A 17,712-nucleotide genomic window follows, 5' to 3' on the forward strand; every position below is an offset into this window, starting at 1 on the left:
GAGTTTTGGACTTGAGTTTCCATTGTGATGGGGCATTTAGTATTTTAGATTGGGCTAAAGAAAATGAAGAATGGGCCTAAAGTTGGATTTAAGTGTGAGTTTCAAACTAAACTGGCTAGGTTAAACTTGGTCCTTAAAAAATTGAGTCGAGCTAAGCGACCCAACCTGCTTCATATTTCCCCCCAAAATAGTCAGGTAATCCCTAATATAGAACTCTCTCACCCTTAAGAGCTCCACCTGAAACCGTTCATCGCCACTACCACCAAAGACACTAGCTCTCAATTTCTCTCCCTTCTATGGAGCTTTATCACCTAGGTAGAAATCACGGCGATAACTGCCACTCTCTCTCTCTCTCTCTCTCTCTCTCTCTCTCTCTCTGTATTAATGTATGTGGGCCAAAATGGGCATTTGCCCCTTCTTACAAACTTTCCAGGAAAATACACCATGTTTGAAATTATTTAAGAAAATGCCTCTGTTTTGAAACTTGATTTTTAGAAATTTGAGTTTTGAATGTAAAACTTGATTTTTGGACCATCGAGTTCTAGCGAATTTGGACTTAGAAATTTTTTTTTTTCCTGGAACTCGAGTTCCACAAAAATATTTTCAAGGAACTCGAGTTCCATAATTTTTTTTTTTTTTTTTAATTTGAGTTTGCTATAACTCGATTGTCCAAAAATCGAGTTTTAAATTGAAACTCGATTGTTAGAAAATCGAGTTTCAAAACAGGGACATTTTCCTAAATAGTTTGAGAAAGGGGGCAAAATGCTGGAAAGTTTGTGAGAAAGGGGCAAATGCCCATTTTGGCCATGTATGTGTTACTTATAGTTATTGCATTTAGGAAAATGATTAACGAGGAATTGATGGAGAGAGATAAAATTGTAGTTATAAGGGAACTGTGAATGATTTGATGCAGAATGAAATGTTATATGTATGCATGTACATGTAGTTGTGCGTTTCTTAAATCTATGTGTGTATGTACTGTTTATGGCTATTGTTTTTGGAAAACAAATTGATGAGGAAGTAATATGGACTAAGAGCTGAAATTAGAGTTATAAGCTAATTGTGATTGAGTTGAAGGAGAATGAAGTGTTATATGTATGTATAATTTTGTAGATGTGTGTGTGAGTGTGCACACACAAATACTGCTTATAGTTAATGCTATTGGAAAAATAATTAATAAGGAATTAATGGATTGGGAGCTAAAATTTTAGTGCTAAAATTTGTAGCATTACCATTGTGAATGCTCTATCTTCAACCAAAAAGGAAAAAAAAAAAAAAAATCCTAGCCTACCTAATATTTAAAGAAAAAAAGAAAAACATTATTTTGTTTTTGTCTTTGTTGGTAGATGATTGCATCTTAATTTATTTAGAAACAACGATCTTGTGTAATTTTTTAATAATATATGGATGCTTGGAACTTTTTTTCTTTATACTCTGGCCCCCACTAGCTTAAAATTCTGAGTTCGTCCCTGATTTAAATAATTGTCTTTCTTAGCCCATGGTACCAACCCTCTCTCTCTCCCTCTCTCTCTCATGAATTAGATATATGGCTAGCCCACTATGGTTTTTATAATCTATGACTTGAAGTGGGACAAAGAGGAAATAAAATCCTAACTCAGGCCTCTTGCTATCTCATAAGAGGCCCAAAGTTATCATTGTAATGTGGTGGGCCTTTTTTGTAATGTTGGGCTGGGTTGGGTTGCTTCCTGCTATGCTAGGCCCAAGTTTTCTGGATAAGGGAGTTGGGATTGGTCCAATTGCAACCCATCTTAGTCCGACTTGTGCACAAACTACACCTCATCAGCCAGACTTTGGTTCCATGCCCATGGCAGGTTGAGTTGCTATGAGGAAATTATGGCATACAGATATAAAAAATGACACAATAATTGCATTTGCCATTTTGGACAAAATAATGAAGGGGATCAACAAGGGGCACTTAGTATAACAGAAATGAATTAGAAAGAAATAAAATTAGCTTGAGTCGAAGAGGAAAAAATATTAGTCTGATGTGCCAAGTAATATGGTAGGGCTGCAACCAAGATGGAAAAAGAAACCACTCCCTCAATGCGAGTAATCTCCCCAGGACAATAGGAAATTAATTGCTTTGAGGGAATGAGCCTAAATGGTCTATGCCCACTAAAGATCCTCTGCTTTTGGTAGAAAGCAGGGCTATTGAGGGAGAGAGGGGATTAACTTATTGGTGCATGTTCGCCATTCTATACTCTCTATTTTCCTCTTTGTTATTTGTGGCCTCTCTTTCCTTCTGCTTTTCTCTCCTCCTTCCCAAGTGTTTATTTCTCAGTTATGGTTTTTCTAGAGATTACTGTTACCGTGATTTTGGACCCCCCCCCCCCCCCTAGTGCATAGCAATGGGTCCTTTATATAGAGCTTACCATGATTGTATTTACCATTTTAGCCTTTAACTACCTTTGTTTGGTATGGGTGCATAGATTTCTATATTTAATTGGGTCATTTAATTTAATTTTTCTATTTATACTAATTTAATATATTTATTTATATTTAAATAATTATTAAATTAATTATGACATCATCATGGTTTGACCTCGGTTTTACCTTGATTCGACCTTAAAAACCTTGAACCTCTCTCTTTTATGGTTCAATGAACGGTTCGGGTTTGAAAACCTTGACTACAGGTAGATAGTGTGGAGTTTCAAACTACACACATGAGGTACCACAAAAGATACCATTACTGCTAGACTTTTACTTTTTGGATCACTAAAAATGCCATCTACAAGTTTTGTGCAAAAATGTCGAAATAGTATTTTGATCAAAATTCTTGGCCAGTAGAACCCCTAGGCATTTTTGATCAAGTTTTAATTGAGTTTTTTTTTTTCTTTTTTTTTTTTTTTGGCAAAAGATTTTTTCATTTATTTCTAGGACCTCTAAATATAGTTTCTATAAGTTTTCGTGCAAAAGCTTTGACATTGTATTCTGATCAAAATTTTTGGCCAATAGTCTAGGGAGCACTTTCGAACAAAAGATTTTTACATTTGTTTCTTGAACCTCTAAATATGCTATGTACAAGTTTTCTTGTAAAAAAACCAACAATTTATCTTGGTCAAAATTCTTGGCCATTAGGACCCAAAGGTATTTTAAAACAATATTTTTTTTTTTTTTTTTTTTCTGATTGTTTGTAGGACCTCTAAATACGCAATCTAAAAGTTTTTGTGGAAAAACACCGACGTTGTATTTTAGTCAAATTTTCTTGGCAAGTAAGACCTGGGGGCATTTTCAAAACAATTTTAAAGACATTTTTTTTTTCCTGCAAATGATTTTTCCATTTGTTTCTTCGACCACTATATATGCTATCTACAAATTTTCATGCAAAAATGCCAAAATTGTTTTCCTCAAAATTCTTGGCCAATAGGACTTAGGGACATTTTCGAACAAGATTTAGGGTCCGTTTGTGATGTAGAATAGACAGCACATGCCTTCCTGGAGCAGCAGGGCGCAGGAAGTCACAACGCAAGATCAAAGGGGGTGCTAGTAGGGGCCATCAGAGGTAACAATGTCGGAATTGCATGAAATTTGGCAGGTTGAAGGGAAATGGCGTTCTGATCCAGATTCATATGCCATGAACGTCGCCAAATTTTAGGCAAATTCCTACGTTAAGGCCCCGAAAACATTGTTTTTGCTATTTATAGTAAAATTTGTTTTTCCTTAATAACTTTTAGTTTAAAAGTCAGATAAGGTCCCGTCTATTTTGGGAGACCCTTAAGGTCAGTAGTTTATGATTTTGCGTTTAACTCAATTTTGCCATTTTTGGTAAAATTCGGTAATTTTGTCACCTAATGCTTAATTAGTGCAAATTAGGGTTTTAAACGTTTTTACTCAGTATTTATATGTTTTGTAGCCGTCAGAGGCAAAATAACTATTATAATAAACACAGACTTTTGTCAAATTTTCTTTTCTGGTAGATTCTAGTTTTATCTCCTTGTGGATTCAGGAAAACCACTCGTGGATTCAAGGTTTACTACCAGAAACTAACAATTTAGTTTCTGTTTCATCAAGAGAGCATCATGTGTGCTTCTCTTCAGGCTTTCGCGACATCAGTTGGTATCAGAGCTTTGATTTACCCTGGTCTGATGGCTAACCGGCGAGACGGTGACCACCATAACAATGACGGCGGTGACGACGTCAATATCCCAGTCCTCACTAGGGCTGAGTTCCTTGATTTTCGTAATGAAAATCAACAATTTCGTGATTCAACCCAACAGACTCTGGACCAGATTCAAGTAGCACTTGCCACCTTGCTTAACCGAAACCCTAATTGCGTTGATGAAGAGCGACGTGATAACCGAGTGCGTGTCCCTCCCCATCGTGGTCCAAACTGGAACAGGCAGCAAGACTACAACGAAGAAGACAGTGAAGATGAGGAGTATGCAGAGAGAGTCCTTGGGAATCATCGTGGTCCTGTGAGGGATAATGGTTGAGATTATTAGGAGCAGAGGGACTATCGGATGAAAATAGAGTTACCATCCTTTAATGGTAATGTCTCCATTGAAGAGTATTTAGATTAGGTCAGTGAGGTGGAAAAGTTTTTGGACTATATGGGTACAGCAGAAGATAAACAGGTGTGTTTAGTGGCCTACAAATTGAAGGGAGGAGCATCTGCCTGGTGGGATTGTGTTCAATTAAACCGTACCCGTGAACGAAAGCTTCCAATATGGTCATGGAGGAGGATGAAAAGATTAATGGTAGATTGGTTCTTACCACCCGATTACCAACAGGAGTTGTTCAGATAGTACCAGGATTGCAGGCAGGGTACTCGGACAGTTAATGAGTATATTGAGGAATTTGACAGGTTGGCGAATCGCAATGATTTGGAGGAAACTGAAGATCAATGGATATCTAGATTTGTACACAGGTTACGAGTTTCCATCTGAGATCAGGTATCCTTACAAACCCTATATACTTTGAATGAGGCTGTAACCTTATCCAAGAAAATAAAATTTCAGCATCTCAGGACAGGTTCGAAGTTTTCCAACCGCAGTTCGGAGTCCTCTAGTTCCATTGCCAACAAAGGTACACAGCCCATGTTTACACCATGGTCATAGCCCGTGGTTAGGGAGAATAGTGGTGTTAACCAATCCACAGTGGCAATAGCAGGGTCCGCAGCCCAGCCAATAGCGAATGCCAACCCCTATGCTAGGCCAACTGGGAATAAGTGCTACAGGTGCGGAGAACCAGGACATCGGTCTAGTACTTGTCCTAAGCGAGCTGCAGTGAATCTGGTAGTGGCAGAAGAGGGTGAGGTAGAAGGTGAACAGGAGGGTGAAGAGGTATATAATGATGCGGATCCGTATGCCTATGATCCCAATGAGGTCCAAGAGGATGAGGAAGGCGTGCCATTAGGGCAGTCTTTGGTGATTCAGAGTTTGTTACTCACACCAAGGGTGGAATTCGGTGACCAGCGGAATGAGATCTTCCGAGCACGATGCACCATCAATAAAAGGGTCTATGATTTGATCATAGACAGTGGCAGTGTAGAGAACATTGCGTCGAAGAGTTTAGTTACCAAACTGGGGCTAAAAACAGAAAAGCATCCCTCTCCGTACAAGATAGGTTGGATCGAGAAAGGTACAGAAACTCTTGTTACTCAACAATGTCGTGTTACTTTTTCTATGGGTAAATATTATGTAGATGAAGTAGTTTGTNTTTTTTTTTTTTTTTTAGTTCAAAATTTTAAATTGGTTAGACTTTACCATTTAGCAAGTATTGCTGTTTACACCTTGAGTACTCCAATCCAAGCCAATTATGCATTGGAAAAAGTCTAGCACTAATTCAATTTGAAATTATTTTCTTCTAACTCATTATGTGATAATTGAAGAGATAATTCATATATAGTTTTAGTCATATAACTTTTATATTGCACCATGTGACTTGTTTAAAAGAGATTCTTCTAAACTAGGTTAGAACTAAACTTTATTCTTAGGGCTTTAAAATTTAAACTACTAAAATACATACCTTTATTAATAATTTTGTGCATCTCAAATCCCCCTCTCTTGGAATTTATGTAAAAATTAAGGTTTTTAAACAAGTCTCATGGCAAGATAAACGGAAAGGTTTAGGTTTTTATATTTATTTTTGTTTTTTAAGGGATTGAGATCATGTAGAGTATTGCACCTGATGCAATAGCATTGGATGGTTGAGATTGAGAGTTGAAAAAATCAACTTTCAATCTCAATTATTGAATAAAATAAAGTAAAAAATAGTTAGAAAGTTAAAGTTAAAAGTGGGTGTGGTAAAAAATTTTGTGAGAGAAGAGAGGGATAATTGCAATGGATCTCAATCCTTTTTTTAAGATATAAACAGAAAGTGTTTTGGAATTAATTCCTAAAATTTGAGACGGGATGTTATTTTATTTAATTGAGGAAAGAGACGAGATTTAATTTATTTAATGGGTATTGGGTTTTGTTTTTTCCTTGTTTGGCTTGTCTAATTATGCCTTTAGGTCTTCTAGAAGAGTTTTAGGGGGGCTTAGCCTATGACCAAAATTAGGGATGTACAAGTATATAACATTTTTAATAATTTATTTCTCATCTTTTTTAAATGCCAATATTGGGGTAATCCTTAATATAATATAGAGAAAACGAAATAGGTTTAAATCAAATTATATTATACTAGTAGGTTATTCATGTGATGCATGGATAGTGTTGTAAAGTTTTATGTAAAATGGTTTTAGAGAATGTTGTATATATATTATAGTATAATTGTTATAGAATTTTATTGGTAATGAGTTCATCATAAAAAGTAATAATTATAAATTGCACATATATATCCATTATAATCATTCAATTGAAGTGATGAAAAATAATAATAAAAAAAAATTTGGAGGAATATTATAGAATAAAAATTTATCTAGAATATGTCTTTCTCTTTCTCCATAATTCTAAAACAAAATACAGATCCCAAACATTCACAATCAATGACATAATTTACAAAAGCCACAAATCCACAATGTCTAACTTTATCATCAAAATCGTAATTGCTATTATCACTCAATATAAAATGCAATCCCCCCTTCCTTGGTCGTAGCCAACTCATACGAATTAAGATTAGATGAAACAACAATGTTAGAGCTAGGTAGGTGTCGCCGAAAGATTGAAGATAAATGATATTGTTTTTTATCTGTGTGTATTTGACATGAGATGGCATGAAAAACAATGTATAGGAATATATAAAGGGGTAGAAGTGCAAGAGGTGAAAATTGTGAATTAAAATGCAAAAAATTTTGTGTGTATGTGTGAGGGATGAAAAATCTTGAAAGATTGAACCAAAGGATACAAAGAATATTTATTTTTTAATTAGAAATGTGTTGAAATATTGAACCAAATGAAACAAAAAGTCAATATCTCTTTGCACAGAATGTACCACTTGACAGAACCTCGTGCTTTCTTACGTGAAGTCTCTAGTTTTATATATATATATATATATATATTGATTAACTACTTAGTACTTACTCTCGTATTGTCAAGAAAAGAATCTCTTGTCATTATTATTTAATATAAGTTTTTACTGCTTAACTAACCACCCACTCGTATATAAATATTCCAAAGTTATGAATAGTGTATTTAAAAAAAAAAAAAACATAAATCGATAATTGAGTGACGAAGAATTTAAATAATGAACGTCCACGTGGTGGTGCGAACTCTTGGCCATACCATTACTTCATTTTTGTTCACTTCTTTTTTTTTTTTTTTTTGGATTTATTTGAACATCTTTTACTTTTATGTCTTGTTCATTTTTTTTTTTTTTCCAATTAATACTTTTTTCGATAAATTTGTAGAGCAGTAGAGTTGAACTTTTAAAAACGGATGTAGGGCCACTGAATGGGACAAGACACATGATTATTCTTCATGTCTTCTAATAATCCTGTGGATGATAGTTAATACCTTCATACAACACTTGTAAAAGCCATGTGTTTTTCCCTGAAAAAGGCCACCAATATGCACAATTTGGTACAAACTGACATCTGAAGCCACTAGACAAAGTTCATGCACCGTGCCAGTTCAATAGAGAACAAGGAAAACAACTAAACAGACTGAAACGCTGCTTGATCATTTACGCATTGTGCTGTTACTCGTGTCTTTTGGGGCCCTGCTTTTCCTATTGTTCTAGTACTTCTCTGTTTTGTCACTGTAGCTCAGCTTTGGGATGAGTTAAAGCTCCTTTATGTTCGCTGAAAAGGAATTTATTTGGTATCTTACAATTTGCCCTCTACAAGGCACTCGGAAAAATCCAGCTCTTCCCACGGGACCACAACCCAAATGGGTCTGTCATGCATGTTAGAAAAAAAAAGTCTACAGATACAATATAAAAAAAAAAAAATTCACACCCGGCGGATGGTGATGGGTCGAGATAAAAATCAGTAACAGTTTGTCAACGCAACTGTTTGACAAACTGTTAACCTACATCACATACACAATAAACTGTGAAGCATGGAGTTGTGGCCAGCTACATGAGACAAAATCAGAAAACCTCTCTTATTTTTTTCTTAGGTTGGAGATGACCATAGGATTTTTTTTCCCTTCTATATATTTGTTGTGATTGGACAATTTGAATCTTTGGGGCGTGGACTTTCACTTTTGCATGTATGCACGTCTCTTTGTCCATCTTTATCAGAGAATATGCAGAACTTGGACAAGAAAAACACTGTCAATATTTGATGCTAATCTTGTTCTTTTTAGTTTTTATTTTAAAAAATTGGCTGCTTTTCAGTTTGTTGCAGCCGTTACTTTAAATACTCCTTGTCTATCCTGTAGCATTTTCTTTAGTCTTTACTCGTACTTTTAAAACAATCCTAACGCTCAAAGTTTCTAGTTAAAACGTGCAAATTGTCACTCCATTACATTTCAGAGTTTATCTAGTTCTTGAAGCTATCAATTTGTCACATCTCTCGGTTTTTTGGTACTCTTTAAGAATCCAGTTTGTGTGTATGTTTTGTTAATTGAAGGTTGTCTTTGTACAGAAGTGGCTCACATGCTAATGAAAGACCCTAAGGAGAACCCTTTGATATCCAGGGAACCTCTGCTGAACACAATGAAAGAGAAGAATGAAGACTTCATGAAAGATACAAAGAAGATTATAGCAAGGAGAAGGGGAAGGAGAAGCGGTAAAGGACCAAAAGTGGAGAAATTCCAAGTAGAGAAGCTGGATACTGATGTGGGGTCCCCTGCTTCATGCAAAAGCCTTATGTTCCATCGTAGACCTGGCTATGGCCAACTGGGGACAAAGTGTTTAGTTAAAGCCAATCACTTCATTGCAAACATACCAGACTCGGATATATGTCACTATAGTGTAAGTGTTTCTTAGATTCAAGAGTGAGCTGAACTATGAAAAGTTATTGAAACTCACATTCAAATTTTGTGGCTATGTTTCTGTGTGCAGGTTAAGATTGACCCTGAGGTTACTTCTCATAAATTGAACAAAGCTATCATGACCCAGTTGGTGAAACTTCATAGAGAGTCAGACTTGGGGATGAGGCTCCCTGTCTATGATGGAGCAAGAAACTTATACACAGCTGGATTTCTGCCTTTTACTACAAAAAACTTCATCATAATATTGAGTGATGATGAGGAGGGGGCATGCAATAGAAGGTTATTCGTCAATCATATTTGTTTGTATTAAGATTGTGCTCTTCATTGAATGATATCTTGCTTGAATTTATGGTCTATTCTTAGATTTTATTTATTTATTTAAGTTTGTGGGATATTTGATCAAGCTTTGGTTAATCATATCAGGGAACGAGAATTTAAAGTGACGATAAGTTTTATAACTTTGGCTAGTATGCAACAATTACGTGAGCTTCTTGCTGGGAAGCCAGTTGATACCCCTCACAAAGCACTTACCATTATTGATATTGTCTTAAGGCAACTAGCAGCCCAAAGGTGCATTGCAGATTTGCAGTTGTTCTATTTCTTTAGCTTTATGTTCTTGTTTTATTTTCAATTAAGGTTACTGATATTGGATTTCCAATTACTTGTTTGTGGGTGTCTTAGGTATGTATCAGTTGGAAGGTTTCTCTATTCTCCTGATATTAAGAAACCACAGCAATTGGGTGGTGGCTTAGAATCATGGCGAGGATTCTACCAGAGTATTAGGCCTATTCAGATGGGACTGTCCCTGAATATTGGTGGGTATTCTTCTAATCCTTTAGGTTGTTTTGTTTTTATTGAAATGCTTTTACACAGTAACTTGTCCCCAAAAGTTAACATTCTGCTTTTTTTCCCTTGTTGCTTATGATTCAGACATGTCATCGACTGCGTTCATTGAACCACTCCCTGTCATTGATTTTGTTGCTCAGATTTTAGATAAAGATGTGTATTCAAGGCCATTATCAGATGCTGATCGTGTTAAGGTATTGTACTCTTTGGTGTGGAAACGAAGTGGTCATGCTCTTCACATGTGCAATTCTATCCGGAATTATATACGTATTTTGTCTATAGCCAACTTAAAAACTCCTGTATTGGTTTTATGATATGCTTTGAAATCATACTAGACACCAGTAGGTTGAGAATCTGATAATTTGTGTAGCAATTGAAAGTTCTAACCCAATCATAGGCTTAAAACTTTCAAACGTTACGTTCAAAGCAAGAGTAAGTGCTGCATGTAACATTCTGATTCCTGATCCTTCTGGCTGCTTAACTCTGTTCTATGATAGCTGTCAATCTTTTACCTCATCAAAACACTGCTAATGCATTTAGATAGAACATTTTGGTGAATGCATTACCTAATTAGTGAATGGACATTGTAATGCTAGATTCTAACTCAAAATGGGATAGCTACTATTCTAACATCTTGTATAATTTTTAATTTAGAGTAATTTTTGCATTATTGTGAACTTTTCAAGTTTAGCTCTCCTTCCTAGTCCTAGAGCTGTGTTAAGCTTAGATTGAATAATTTGTGAAATCATTTTGCTTGTTGAACAGCTATTGCTACGACAATGCAGCAGCTGTCTTTGCATGGTTTACATTTGATGTATCTTATTTCAATTTAGCCTTACTACTTGTAGGCATTTGCTTTCTCCAACAAAATCAACCAAGATTGACTTTGAAGTTGTTTAATTCTCCATTAGAATATTCAAGCGTCTACATATCTTTTCCGCTCTTAGGATCAATAAGTACTGCACATCTAGTCCAGATTATCAATCCATTATTTTTGCAGATAAAGTTGAGAGGCAATCTTTAAATGATGTCTAACCAAGTTACTTTTGTATCAATGATTGCAGGTTAAGAAAGCCCTTAGAGGTGTCAAAGTAGAAGTTACACATAGAGGAAATGTTCGAAGGAAATACCGCATTTCAGGGTTGACATCACAGCCTACAAGGGAGCTAATGTATTTAGATTCGCCATCATTGTTCTTTCCTCTTGCTAGTTGTTTTTGTGTTTTCTTATTGTACTCATTTTGGAATGATTATCTTCTTCTTTTTCCCCTTAAACAGTTTCCCAGTAGATGAGCAAAAGAACATGAAATCAGTTGTTGAGTACTTTCAAGAGGTGTATGGATATACCATTCAATATTCTCATCTACCTTGTCTTCAAGTGGGAAATCAAAAGAAGGTGAACTATTTGCCATTGGAGGTAGGCTCTGCTCAATATTTGCAACCTTTGTATGTAGCAGTCTATTCTCTTTAGCCAATTCATATGAATCTTTCTACAGGCTTGCAAGATAGTTGGCGGACAGAGATACACTAAAGGGCTGAATGAGAAGCAGATAACTTCTCTGCTAAAAGTTTCATGCCAAAGACCCCATGAACAAGAAATGGACATTTTACAGGTCTACATCATTAATTCCTTGAGCTTCTAGCGACTTTGTTGATAAACTAAGGAACATATATCTAAATAAATTGTAAATACTGAGATTGCTTGAGTGCTACTAAAGGAAAATCCATAGGTTTTTTGCTTGTACAATGTTCCAATTTTCTACCATACTGCAACACTTGCTTGTTCCAAAGAGTTACCCTCAATATCTGTCAGCAAAAGACAATTATTGGTCAATGCAAATAATAATGACAGCATGAAGATGAACGGTACACCAAAGATCTGACATTTCTCCCATGTCTTTGCAGACAGTTCATCAAAATGACTATGAGAAAGATCCCTATGCAAAGGAATTTGGCATCAGTATAGACAACAAGCTTGCATCTGTTGAGGCTCGGGTTCTTCCAGCTCCATGGGTAAGTACAAAGCCACTTTACTACTTCAGACATTAAGCCTCATACTACCAACAAGTTGTTTATTGTATCCCTTTTTTTTTCTTAATAGCTCAAGTATCATGATACTGGAAAGGAAAAAGAATACTTGCCTCAAGTTGGTCAGTGGAATATGATGAACAAGGTTAGTCAATGTATAACTTGAGAAACTTAAAAATTTAACAGCAAACTGATTCTAAGTGTTAAAAGTCAGAGACTAACTATATCTGACAGAAGGTTCGTTTTAATGCAGAAAGTAATAAATGGAAGCACCGTCAGACATTGGGCTTGCATCAACTTCTCAAAAACCGTCCAAGAGAGCACTGCTTGTAGTTTCTGTCAACAGTTGGTTCAGATGTGCCAAATTTCTGGCATGGTAAACTTTCCTGATTCAGTTCTGGGTAGTGGCAAATTTTAAGTAGAAATCAGTGACTTTGTGAAATCATCATTCTATTCAAATAATTATAACACTGTTTCCAACATTCATAGTTATTTCTTGCATTTATAATATGTTTTTGTTGTCCTTAATCTCAGGAATTTAACCGGGACCCTGTAATTCCAATATATTCAGCCAGACCAGATCAGGTAAAGAAGGCCTTAAAATATGTGTATTATGCTGCTGCAAGCAAGCTAGAAGGAAAAGAGTTGGAGTTGCTTATTGCCATTCTTCCAGACAACAATGGCTCCTTATATGGTATGTGGTTAGCTTTTGCTACTAGCTGGCTATTTGGGGCTCACTTTACAATATCAACTTAGACAATCCATATATATGGTTTCTATAAGCATTGCCGATCAAGTAATGTAGAATGAAAAATATGTATATTGTTTCTCATACTTAGGAATTTAAATGTCTCCAACATGATTTTTGCACAAAGTCTTCCAACTTTTAAGTTTTCATGTAAAGATGTCAGAAATTTCTAAGTCTATTATCCATAACTTTGTGAGATTTATGTGGAATTCGTACTCACTAAGGGCTGCATGCTCCACTTTCAGGTGATCTAAAACGAATTTGCGAAACAGAGCTGGGGTTGATTTCTCAGTGCTGCCTTACAAAATATGTCTTCAACTCTAGCAGACAGTATCTGGCAAATGTGTCGCTTAAAATCAATGTCAAGGTGTGTCATAATTGAATGATCTTTCAGCGTTCTACAACCCAAAAACAGAGCTTACTATGGTTAATATTGTATTCATCTGACTTGTCAGATTAGTGATTTCTTTATCTAAAAAAAGTCTTCTCAATTTTTTAGATGGGAGGAAGAAATACCGTGCTTTTAGATGCATTAAGTTGGAGGATTCCTTTGGTCAGTGACATTCCAACAATAATTTTTGGAGCTGATGTTACTCATCCAGAAAACGGAGATGATTCTTGTCCATCTATAGCTGCTGTAAGCATTTGAAAACCTTAATACTTCTACTAGAAAATTTTGGATGGCCCCAAGTTTGAGCATGCTGATTATTGTAATACAGGTTGTAGCCTCCCAAGATTGGCCAGAAGTTACAAAGTATGCCGGTTTGGTATGCGCACAGCCTCATCGAGAAGAACTTATCCAAGATTTGTTCAAAACCTGGAAAGATCCTCAACGGGGCATGGTTACTGGAGGCATGATCAGGTACGTACTGAAGGACTCCTTCAAAACTGTGCATGACTTGGGTGTTCTTATGTTCACATCTTGGTTTAGTGCTTTATAGTTATTAAAAAAAATTTACAGCATAAAAGACTATCCCAACACTCAAACCCCTCCCCAATCTCAAGTAAATTACTAAATTTTCTAGAAGATGGACTAGGCAGGCAACTCCATCTACAAGACAGCATTTGTAAAGGGATGGAACAACAAGACCAGTTTTGGGGTGGGAAGACATGCCATTTATGCTAGAGCTATTTAAATTGGCCTTAAAAAATTCATTTTGCAGTTATAATGACTATCAAATTGAGAAATATGATTTGCCTAACTGTTAATAAACCAGCAGTTGACCATGTTGTTACTTAAGTTTTTCTAATCTAGGATATTCATGCGTGATCTAGAGAATTATATCTTTTATATTTTATTTGATTCCTTTAATTATTGACCTGGTTTAATTTTTAAGACCACTGGATTTTTTGGCTGACCTCGAGTTCAAAAACTTCATAGATAAGGTTTTATTGTAGTAGAAAGTGCATTCATTGGGTGTTTGAGGCTTACTTGGTGATGCATACATGGAGTTATACCTTCTAATTGCTTCCGTAGTTTTTATTAGAAGATAAAATGACAGTTTCTTTTTTTAATTGAAGTTTACTAATTTGAGTTACTGCAGAGAGCTTTTACTTTCATTTAAGAAGGCTACTGGACAAAAACCATTGAGAATAATATTTTACAGGTACTCTAATTTAATAACTATTCAGATAAAGAAATTGTTTCGATCCGCAGTTAGGTCCAAGAAATAGCTAAAGTATGCTTTTTATAATATCTGTAGGGATGGTGTTAGTGAAGGACAATTCTACCAGGTCTTACTATATGAACTTGATGCCATTCGTAAGGTTGGTGAAGATCTAGCATCCTTGTTTTTTATTAACTTGATGCTCTTCCTATTCTTACATTCCTATCATGTCTAGGCTTGTGCATCATTGGAACTTAGTTACCAACCCCCAGTAACATTTATTGTGGTTCAAAAGAGGCACCACACCAGGCTCCTCCCAAACAATCACAATGACAGAAGTAGCACTGACAAGAGTGGAAATATCTTACCTGGTAATACTCTGTTTCAAATCACCTGGAAGAGCTAGCCTACTCTCCCACTTATGATTTTATGCTTGGCCTATGAAAGTTACACATGAGGTAATTGAGCGATCACATGCTTTGGGCCAAGGGGTCTGATCAGATTCTGCAAAAGAGTTAGCTAGCTCTCTCCACAAGTCATGCAGCTACCATTCTGAACTCATAAACTGAGATGTTATTGATTTGAATTTCAAATGTAGGTATTGTGGTGGATTCAAAGATTTGTCATCCTACTGAGTTCGACTTTTATTTATGTAGTCATGCAGGAATCCAGGTATGGTGTTGAAACATACTGAATACTTCATAATTTGAGAATTGGACCTTAAGGTAGTTAAAGAGTTGCAATAAATCTCAGAGAGAGTTGAGCATGCAAGATCAACTCCATGTAAAAGCCTATTATATAAGAAGCTGAAACATATTCAAACTTAAAAACTATTGCACATGGCATTTGACAGGGGACCAGTCGACCAGCTCATTATCATGTTCTCTGGGATGAGAACAATTTTACTGCAGATGAAATTCAATCACTGACCAACAACCTGTGTTATACGTAAGTTATTTGGTTCCCATGTTGCTTCTTCTACATAAGCTTTTTACTTATAGTGATTTAACCTCGTTAGTGATTTGGTTGCAGGTATGCTCGATGCACTCGATCTGTTTCTGTAGGTAAATTTCTACTCATCGTTTACAATACACTGACATGCACATAATGCCACCTACCTGCCTGTCAAAGTAATACATCAAATTTTCAAAGAAACTTACACCAACAATTCTTTGTTTAGATTGTCCAGTGTCCTTGTTTGTATGATTTTATTATCATTCAACTGGCAAGATACATATTTATCATACTGTACGGCATGTAATGGCAACTTAATACATATCATTTCTTCGAAATGCAGTGCCTCCTGCATATTATGCTCACCTGGCAGCTTACAGAGCTCGATTCTACATGGAACCTGATGTGCATGAGAATGCTAAAACGCGTTGCACACGGGCCACTAATGGGTCATGTGTCCGTCCTCTTCCAGATTTGAAAGAGAAGGTGAAGAATGTGATGTTTTACTGCTAGAGGGAGGAAGTAGCAGGCGCAAGAACCATATTGAAGCATAGGAAGGAGTTGTACATGCTGTACCTTGTGTTAATAATGTAGAGAGATTGTGCTAGAGGGAGGAAGGGTTGGGGCTGTGTGTAGAAAGGGGGTTTCAGGTTGTGGAAATAGAGCTTGATGCAACCGCAGCAATCTCTTTAGTTTCTAGCAATGTCAATACTAATGGAGACTTGTCTGATCTTGTTGATGATTGCACGGTGTTGTTGCTGCGTTTGCCTCAGGTTAAATTGACACATTGCTTCAGGGAAGCAAACTTTTGTGCTGATGCCTTAGCCAAATTGGGATCGGCTTCTGCTGTGTTGTCTTTTGTTTTTGATTCCCCGCACTATAACTCAGTTGCTGTATAATGATAAGATGGGCGTTTATCGCCCTAGACTCTGTAATGTTGCTGCTGTTAGCAGTGTTTCTTAGTTAATGTCATTTCCTTTCTTACCAAAAAAAAAAAAAGATAGCGTTAGCGTTTTATACATGGATGATGATGTAAAGGTATTAGGACGTGTGTGCACGTGCACGCATGTGAGTGTGTTTATCTGTTAGGATTTAAGGGTCTGATTGTCTAGGCGATTTAGGAGCCTAAAAGCGCACTTTTAAAACCAGAATGTTGTTTCACAACAACTCTTGATAACTTTTTAACAATTGCTCATTTTAACCCCAAAGCGTCGTTTCGCAACAACTTATACAAACACACCCTAAATTGGTAAATATAGTGACAATGTAATCTAAAATGGTACTGCATTCCTTGATCATTTTGTGAAACGAAAAACTCAGGAATTTGGAAACTAGAGACTCTCATTCAAGCGAGAACAAGACTGCCCAGAGAGCTGGTTTGAGGTTCTTGTAGGCTGAGCCATCTTTGAGAGTAGGCCTTAAGTTTTGAGAAATGGGCAGAGCCACTTTCGTTCAAGCTAAAGAGAGAAGCCCTTTTGGTTCCTAAGCTCCTAAGCTGTGGGAACAGAAAGATCATCTGAAAATACCTATGCTTAGTGCTTGATAGAATACCACTTTGAGTTGAATCTCATTAATACCCCACTTTCTCCAAATTTACTTTCGAAATTCAAGTTTCAAACTTAAACACAAACTAGTATGTAATATAAATGATACCTACGCATGTGAATGATCAATTATAGTGATCTTATTGATGTTAGAATAATGCTAGAATATAAATTATGTAATTATGTTCTATAATATATTGTCAAATAAATAATGAGAAATGTATGTTTGTGAAAACATAATAATTTTTTGACTTTGTTATCCTAAATATTCATAATAATAACAAATTAACAATATTGATAATAAGACATTTGAAGCTACTAAAATAGTTTTTCCTTTCAACTTTCACAATATTATTTTCGTCAAGTTTCTATTATCCTATATACTAATCTCATTGTGCAATGCGCAGAATATGTCATTCTTTTGTAATGAAATTGTAATATCCGGAGAAAGAAAAAGAAAAAAAAAGAAGAAGAAGAAAGAGATAGAGATTAAAAGAAGGGTATTTAAGTAAATCTTTTGTGGGGTCAATTTTATAATTTATAATTATAAGGGAGTTTTTAGAAAATAAGATTGAAATCCTAGCTATATATAAGCTTATTATGTCAACGTATATAGAAAGATATTTTGAGAAAAGAGACTACCCA

At 35.8% G+C, this 17,712-nt stretch overlaps 1 protein-coding gene across 1 annotated transcript; it reads left to right on the top strand.

Moving 5' to 3' along the window:
• The first annotated feature begins 8,836 nt into the window (after positions 1 to 8,836).
• Positions 8,837 to 16,495, top strand: LOC112024167 (protein argonaute PNH1-like). Its single transcript, XM_065772340.1, has 22 exons — positions 8,837 to 9,321; positions 9,412 to 9,620; positions 9,765 to 9,911; positions 10,023 to 10,156; positions 10,272 to 10,381; positions 11,252 to 11,358; positions 11,465 to 11,603; positions 11,683 to 11,799; positions 12,092 to 12,199; positions 12,288 to 12,359; positions 12,468 to 12,590; positions 12,749 to 12,908; positions 13,208 to 13,329; positions 13,462 to 13,599; positions 13,682 to 13,824; positions 14,507 to 14,569; positions 14,666 to 14,729; positions 14,805 to 14,940; positions 15,168 to 15,241; positions 15,423 to 15,517; positions 15,602 to 15,633; positions 15,867 to 16,495. The coding sequence occupies exons 1-22, from the start codon at positions 9,004 to 9,006 to the stop codon at positions 16,034 to 16,036; spliced, it is 2,781 nt and encodes a 926-aa protein (XP_065628412.1). The 5' UTR covers positions 8,837 to 9,003; the 3' UTR covers positions 16,037 to 16,495.
• The last annotated feature ends 1,217 nt before the right edge of the window (positions 16,496 to 17,712 follow it).

The sequence above is a fragment of the Quercus suber genome, unplaced genomic scaffold (assembly GCF_002906115.3).
Source record: "Quercus suber isolate HL8 unplaced genomic scaffold, Cork oak 2.0 scaffold_57, whole genome shotgun sequence".
Taxonomy (NCBI): Eukaryota; Viridiplantae; Streptophyta; class Magnoliopsida; order Fagales; family Fagaceae; genus Quercus; species Quercus suber.

Coding starts and splice junctions, on each gene's coding strand:
- LOC112024167 (XM_065772340.1), top strand. CDS start 9,004: ATGCTAATGAAAGACCCTAAGGAGAACCCTTTGATATCCAGGGAACCT. Junction 14,570..14,665: donor TTGAGAATAATATTTTACAG/GTACTCTAATTT, acceptor TAATATCTGTAG/GGATGGTGTTAGTGAAGGAC. Junction 15,518..15,601: donor ACCAACAACCTGTGTTATAC/GTAAGTTATTTG, acceptor ATTTGGTTGCAG/GTATGCTCGATGCACTCGAT.